Raw genomic sequence first — 7,500 nt, 5'->3', positions numbered from 1 at the left:
GCTGCAAAATTGGCAGATTAAATTGGGGCCAAGGACAGTGTGAAAGATAATGAAGAAGTACCTGGAGAGAGAGAGAGCGAGAGAGAGAGAGAGGGAGGGAGAGAAGGAAGAAGAGAAAGGGATATGAGAGGAAGTGAAAGAGTGTGGGTGACAGAGCAAGGGAAAGAGAAAGAGAGACTGAAAGAGAGAGAATAGATGTTTGTCTCTGTGTGTTTGCTCATGTCTGCTTGTGTGTGTGTGTGTGTGTGTGTGTGTGTCTTGTGTGTGTGTCTTGTGTGTGTATCTTACCAGATGTTTGATATTCTTTGAGGAAATTATGAAATGCTGATTGTGCTATGTTTCTGAGCGTGTCTTTGATGTGTTGTTGTGTTTCATTATGACCGCTGCGCTAGCTAGCAAGGTTTAGTCAGTTTTTTTTCATTCTGTTTTTTTTTTTCTTCCGTGAATTTCCATCAACGATTCCCGGGACACTGAAAGTCCAGACTGCACGAAACTTGGTGGGCATGTAGCCCCACAAGGATGACACAGAACCATTGTTTTTCATTTTGATCCGTGGCTCACCTGCCACACCAGCCCCCACGAAAAGAGGGCGGCACACACACATAATGTACACGCACACACCCCATTACCCCCAACACACACTCACAAGTGAACCCACACACACAGAAGCACACATATACACAAAAACAAACACACACGCTATGCACACACTCATTTCCATACACAAAAGTAGGGGTTGGAGTTAGAGATGGAGACAAATTGACAAGCGTGATTTATTTTTGTGGGAGAGAATGTGCAGCACTGGCCGGCGGTCATATTTTGTACCACTCTGTGGTCCATCCAGTTGTTCTTATGTTCTGTGCTGTGGCAATACCTTTGCGTTTCTTTCACCCTTCTTGCCAATACACCACATGAACCGAACTGAACCGAACGGAACAGAATCAAATTGACTTGACAAGACAGGTTGTGCCTTACCGCCATCGTTGTCCATGTTGTCGTCGCACTCCCTCTCCGTGACGATGTTACAGCCCGGGCCACTCCAGCCGGCCTGGCACACGCAGTGCCAACCGCTCTGCTCCAGGGTACAGCGCCCGTTCCCATTACACAGCCCCGGGCATCCATCTGGGCGAGAGAGAGAAGAGGGTGGCGATAAATATTCTGATCTTTCTTGATTACTATTCATTCCACTCATTGATGTGTCTTATAGACTGCACTCTCTTAACCAACAGCACAGGGAAACTGTAAAGTAGATTATTATGGTATGGTGTGGTAATGCCAATAAAGCCTCTTTTCTAATTTGAATCCCTGAATTTCAGAAAGCACAATGCACATACACACACACACACACACACACACAGAGTAAAAAGTAATGAGGGAAAAACATGATGCATGATGAATGGAGAGAGAGAGAGAAAAAGAGAGAGAGAGAGAGAGAGAGAGAGAGAGAGAGAGAGAGAGAGAGAGAGAGAGAGAGAGAGAGAGAGAGAGAAAGATGTAGATGGAAGGGTTACAGGGAGAGAAAGGAGAAGGATGTCTGTGAGACTAAGAAAAATAACAAGCAGCAACAAGGAAGTGAATACAATCTGACGGAGGGGACGAAACAGATGAAAAGAGAGATAGAGAGCCAGAAAGAAAGAGAAGAACAGACCAAAGAGCGTTGCGACAGAGGGCTGGAGGGAGGGAGACGAGACGAGACTGAGGCGAGATCTCTCCCATGTCTTTTCTAACATCTCTATCAGCCGGGGCCTCCTCCACCCAACACACCACACACTCCACCAGCGCTGGGCTGCCTTCACACAGGTCCTCTGGGACACACACTCAACCACAAGACGAGATCACAAATCCTACCACACACTCAGCACCCGCTGGGGACAACACAGTGTCCGGAAACACCACCAGCTGTCCTATATAGGGAGTGAGCATGTGTGTGTGTGTGTGTGTGTGTGTGTGTGTGTATGTGTGTTTGTGTGTGTAATTGAGTCTTATGTGTGGGCATTAAGGGCAGGCATGATGTCTCTGCACGTATGTCTCTGTTGGGGGTCTGTGTATGTGTGTGTGTCTATGAGTGTTTTGATGTGCATGTGTGTGTGTAGTGTGTGCGCCTGTGCGTGTTTTCATGTGATTGTGTGTGTAAGTGTGTGTTTCAGTGTCTCTGTGCGTGTGAGAGTGTTTGAGTGTCTGTGTGCTTGTGTGCTTGTGTGTGTGTGTGTGTGTGTGTGTGTGTGTGTGTGTGTGTGTGTGTGTGTGTGTGTGTGTGTGCGTGTGTGTGTGTGTGTGTGTGCGTGTGTGTGCGTGTGTGTGCTGGGGCTTTATTGATCAGCTTCATCACAGCATGGTTTCCTGGTTCTACCACCAACGCGGGAGCTTTGCCCCCCTCGGTGCCTCTCTCCTCTCCTAAAGCCTGCAGCCTGGCAAGACAAGTCTGGAGTCTGGCGCGGAGGCCTTTCATTCTGTCAGCGGACAAATCCATACGAGCCGCGCCGTTTTGGAGTGCAGGCAAAGAGGTGAGAGCCATGCTCAGAGTCAGGCGCTCATTTTAAACGTCCTCCCGTAATGATTCCTAAAGGTTGGCCTGCCCGGCCGTGTTTTCCATAGTTGAGCGATTCAATAAATCTCTTTTTGAAATGGTCCACTAGGAGAGGCTAAGGTAGCGGTAATTCTTTAAAGTTCCTCTCATTTTGTTGAACGGGCAGGCAGTTAATGGCTTAAAACGTAAACAAGGACTTGCGTGTTAAAATGGCTGTGCAAATACTGTGAGTCGAGTTTGGCTTCACATTCTACAGCACTATCCAATTCCAAACACCAACCAAAGCAAAAGCTTACAGAAAATACCATACTACTCGCAAATGCTGTTTGATGTCAAACACCATTTGAAACACTTTTATTAGATCAAATTAACTGTATTTGATTTAAACATCTAATAGTTTGTTTTCTCGCCCGAGCCATTATGGTTAGAGAGTGGCGATGAAGTGGAGGCTTAGTAAATTCCGAGTAATAAGTCAAAGCACAGCATGCCGTTCTCAGAGAACAAAAAAAACTTGCTCATTGCTTGTCAAAGAAATTTAGGTCCAACAGAGTCTATCTATGAAACGGATCTACCCAAGCAAAGGCTAGCTAGAGCATAGAGTGTGCACTGTGCAGTCAGTAATCGAGTTGCAGGCCATGACAATCTGCTGTGTTGTGGTGAAGTGATGTATGATGGCCTGTTATGCGATTGATCACGCCAGAAACAGCAGAGAGTGATTTCATTTCAGCTTGCCACCTGTTCCAAAACAGGCAAGAAACTGACACTCACACACACTCAAAAAAAAAGATAAAGATAGATCAAATATGCACCACAGACACAACAGAGACACACCACAGACATGCAACAGACACAACATAGACGTGATACAGACACAACACAGACACAACATAGACGTGATACAGACACAACACAAACACAACACAGACGTAAAACAGACACAACACAGACACAACATAGACGTGATACAGACACAACACAACACAGACGTAAAACAGACACAACACAGACACAACATAGACGTGATACAGACACAACACAGACGTAAAACAGACACAACACAGACACAACATAGACGTGATACAAACACAACACAGACACAACACAGACGTACAACAGACACAACACAGACACAACATAGACGTGATACAGACACAACACAAACACAACACAGACGTAAAACAGACACAACACAGACACAACATAGACGTGATACAGACACAACACAGACGTAAAACAGACACAACACAGACACAACATAGACGTGATACAGACACAACACAGACACAACACAGACGTACAACAGACACAACACAGACACAACCTAGATGTGAAACAGACACAACAAGATGTGAAACAGACAACACAGACGTGAAACAGACACAACACAGACGTGAAACAGACACAACACAGACGTGAAACAGACAACACAGACGTGAAACAGACACAACGCAGACGTGAAACACACTATAGAGGTTGGATATGCACTCACCTTTCACAACGTCGTCAAAGTCATGGGCTGCATGGAGAAACAGAGAGAGAACAAACGGAGACAGTTAGAATGCTACGAGTCTGAGGTGGGCGGTGCCCGCACCACTGCAGAAGACAACAGCACAAGGGCGGCTTAAGGTGCTGTGTCCACCAAACACGTTTTTTACAGCTAGAGCGCCCTCAACCTCCTTTTCTCGGCGCTTCGATAAGTGTTTATTGTTGCTAAGTTACCAAAACCAGAGACGGTTTATAACGAGAAGTGACATTGACGAGCCCGGCGCTGTTCTAAAAGTTGAACAGATTTCAACTTGAGCGCTCTGAGTGCTGCGGTAAAAAAAACGGTCAGCGCCGAGAGCTTTTTTCCGCCGAGGGCGCTCAGCACTGCGAACGCTGAGCTACATAGACTTTATATTGAAAATTGTCGCCATCGGCGCAAAAAAAACTGTTTAGTGGACACAGCACCTAAACGGGAGAGTGGACGGACGGAAGAACTCATGGAGAGAGGTGGGAGTGTGAACTGTGCAATTAGTGGAACCTGTCTGAATGATGGGATGCAGCTGCACCTGTAATTTGCCAGTTCAAATTGAACAGTGTGTGTGTGTGTGTGTGTGTGTGTGCGTGTGTGTGTGTGTGTGTGTGTGTGAGTGTGTGTGTGTGTGTGTGTGTGTGTGTGTGTGTGTGTGTGTGTGTGTGTGTGTGTGTGTGTGAGTGTGTGTGTGTGTGTGTGTGTGTGTGTTTGTGTGTGTGTGGGTGGGAAAGTGTAAGAGTAAGGAGGAGATTTCATTTTTTTTTAGTAAATATAGGGACTTAATAGCTTCTCCAGTGATTGAGACAGACTGTGCTCCCTTTTTAACAGTTGACCAATTTATTTATATATTTTTGCATAGGTATTGTTATATATTTTAAAATTCATCTTGACACTTCTGCCAGGCGCCTGCTTCATTATATGTCAGCGTGTCAGGCTAGAAATAGATTGGAAGAGATGGCTTGACAAGTAAATATCACAGCTTAAACAAAATCAAATTAGGTGTGAAAGGCTCTAAATGGAATTGGGGCGTATGTGTGTCTCTGGGAGGGTGTGAACGGTGTACTGCACAAAAATATATATTTATATATGTATTTGTTTTCAAACTGTGTGTGAGTGTGTGTGTGTGTGTGTGTGTGACAGAGGGAGAGATAGAGAGAGGGAGAGAGAGAGAGAGAGAGAGAGAGAGAGAGAGAGAGAGAGGGAGAGGGAGAGAAAAAGATAGAGAGAACATAAACACAAGGACGGAAAAAAATACTTTTTAAAAGTGTGGCAGTATGATGAAACCTCAACAACACTGCATGGTATGTTGTTCCTGCTCAAACCAGTTTAGCTTTTAGCGCCCACATACTCGGGGTCTGTGAACCCAGCTAATGTTTGGAAAACAAATTGGCTCCGATCCAAAATCATTACAGAATAAATTAGACAGGCCATTAACGTTAATAAACAGGATCTAACTTTTCGCCGGCTTGTTACTCAGAGTGTTCAGCAGAGCTACAGTACAGTGTGCTTATATAATAAGCCACAAGTCAGATACGATGGAGTGGCACAAATGGCATTTGCTGTAAACATAAATATGCGTGTGTAAGTGCATGTATCTATACGATGTGTGTGTGTGTGTGTGTGTGTGTGTGTGTGTGTGTGTGTGTATTTGTGTGCGCAATCGTGCATACATGTTGTGCCTGTGTCTGTATGTGTGTACTGTACATGTGGGTGTGTTCTTGCATTTGCATCTGGATGAGGGCATGCATGCATCTGTGTTTGTGTTTGCTCACACGTAAGCATGTGTGCTAGCATGTACATGCCAGTATGTGTGCATTTGTGCGTGTGCGTGTGTTTGTCTGTGTGTGTTTCTGTGTATGCATTTGTGTGTGTGTTTGTGTGACAGAGTGTGTATGCATTTGTGTGTGTGTGTGTGTATGCATTTGTGTGTGTGTGTGTGTGTGTGTGTGTGTGTGTGTGTGTGTGTGTGTGTGTGTGTGTGTGTGTGTGTCTCTGTGTGTGTGTGTGTGTCTGTGTGTGTGTGTGTGTGTGTGTGTCTGTGTGTCTGTGTGTCTGTGTATGCATTTGTGTGTTTGTGTGTATGCATTTGTGTGCATGTGTGTATGCATTTGTGTGTGTGTGTGTGTGTGTGTGTGTGTGTGTGTATGCATTTGTGTGTGTGTGTGTGTGTGTGTGTGTGTGTGTGTGTGTCCTTGCCCACACGCTGCACGCTAATATCTGTGTTTGCCCATGCCTGCCGCGTGGGCCTTGGCAGCGCGCTCGGCTCGACCCACCTATGGTGCAGTGCTCTCCCTCCCAGCCGGGGTGGCACTCGCACTTGCCGTCGCGGCACTGCCCGTGCTCCTCGCAGCGCGCGTGGCACGCCCGCCGCTCACACGCCAGCCCCTCCCAGCCCTCCTCACACTGGCACAGGCCCTCCGTGCACACGCCATGGCTGCCACACGCCACCGGGCACACCTCTACAGAGGGAGAGAGGGGGGGGGGGGGGGGGAGAGAGAGGGAAAGGGAGAGAGAGAGAGGGGGGGAGAGATAGAGAGAAAGAGAGAGAGAGGGATGGAGAGAGGGAGAGAGAGAGATAGAGAGAGAGAGGGAGAGAAAGAGAGAGGGGGAAGAGAGGGAGAGAGAGGGGGAGAGAGAGAGGGGAGAGGGAGAGAGAGTGATAGAGAGAGAGAGAGAGAGAGAGAGAGAGAGGGAAAGAGAGAGAGGGGGAAGAGAGGGATAGAGAGGAGGAGAGAGGGAGGGAGAGGGAGAGAGAGAGAGGGGAGGAGAGAGACAGGGAGAGAGGAAGGAGGGACAGAAGAGAGAGACAGATAGGCAGAAAGAAAGAGGGATGAGAAGGAATAAAGATGGAGAGAGAGGAAGGGAGAGGGTAGCGGAGGTGGGTAAGAACACAGGCAGAGAGAACATGCCACTGGTGAGAGGAATCAATTCTAGAGGAATGGAAATTATTTGGTCAGAAAATCACACTTCCCCCTCAAAGACATATGCTCACATACACACACAGAGAGACAGAGAGACAGAGAGACAGACAGACAGACAGACAGACAGACAGACAGACAGACAGACAGACAGACAGACAGACAGACACACACACACACACACACACACACACACACACACACACACACACACACACACACACACACACACACTTCAAAAATATCACACACACTGTTGTCGTTCTTTCCCTTACTTTCCCCCCAAGCAAAAAAAAGCCTTGCACGTAATAATAACATGATAATAATAATAATAATAATTAATAATCATCATCATAAAAATAATAATACAGAACTTGCACCAGAGCAAAACTCAGTAATCAGTATTGGCACCACAGTTCCCGCAGTCTGACAGCAGTCTGAACTCTCTCAACTCACTCTCTCACTCTGTCTATCTCTCTCCTCAGCCCTGGTCTTAATATGTGGTGGTGGTAGGTAGTATTAGCGCAATGACTCTTCTC

The 7,500-nt window shown here is 46.6% G+C and overlaps 1 protein-coding gene across 1 annotated transcript in view; it reads right to left on the bottom strand.

Moving 5' to 3' along the window:
* LOC134068481 (teneurin-1-like) overlaps positions 1–7,500 on the bottom strand; it is a 263,996-nt gene that overhangs the window by 119,393 nt on the left and 137,103 nt on the right. The window contains exons 13-15 of the mRNA XM_062524127.1: positions 6,317–6,502; positions 4,017–4,043; positions 976–1,122 (exon numbers count right to left, since the gene is read on the bottom strand). Coding sequence (XP_062380111.1) covers positions 976–1,122; positions 4,017–4,043; positions 6,317–6,502 — 360 coding nt within the window. The remainder of the gene's footprint in view (positions 1–975; positions 1,123–4,016; positions 4,044–6,316; positions 6,503–7,500) is intronic.

The sequence above is a fragment of the Sardina pilchardus genome, chromosome 21 (assembly GCF_963854185.1).
Source record: "Sardina pilchardus chromosome 21, fSarPil1.1, whole genome shotgun sequence".
NCBI classification, from domain to species: domain Eukaryota; kingdom Metazoa; phylum Chordata; class Actinopteri; order Clupeiformes; family Clupeidae; genus Sardina; species Sardina pilchardus.
Note: the sequence above shows the minus strand (reverse complement) of the source record. Positions and strands in the feature narration are given on the sequence as shown.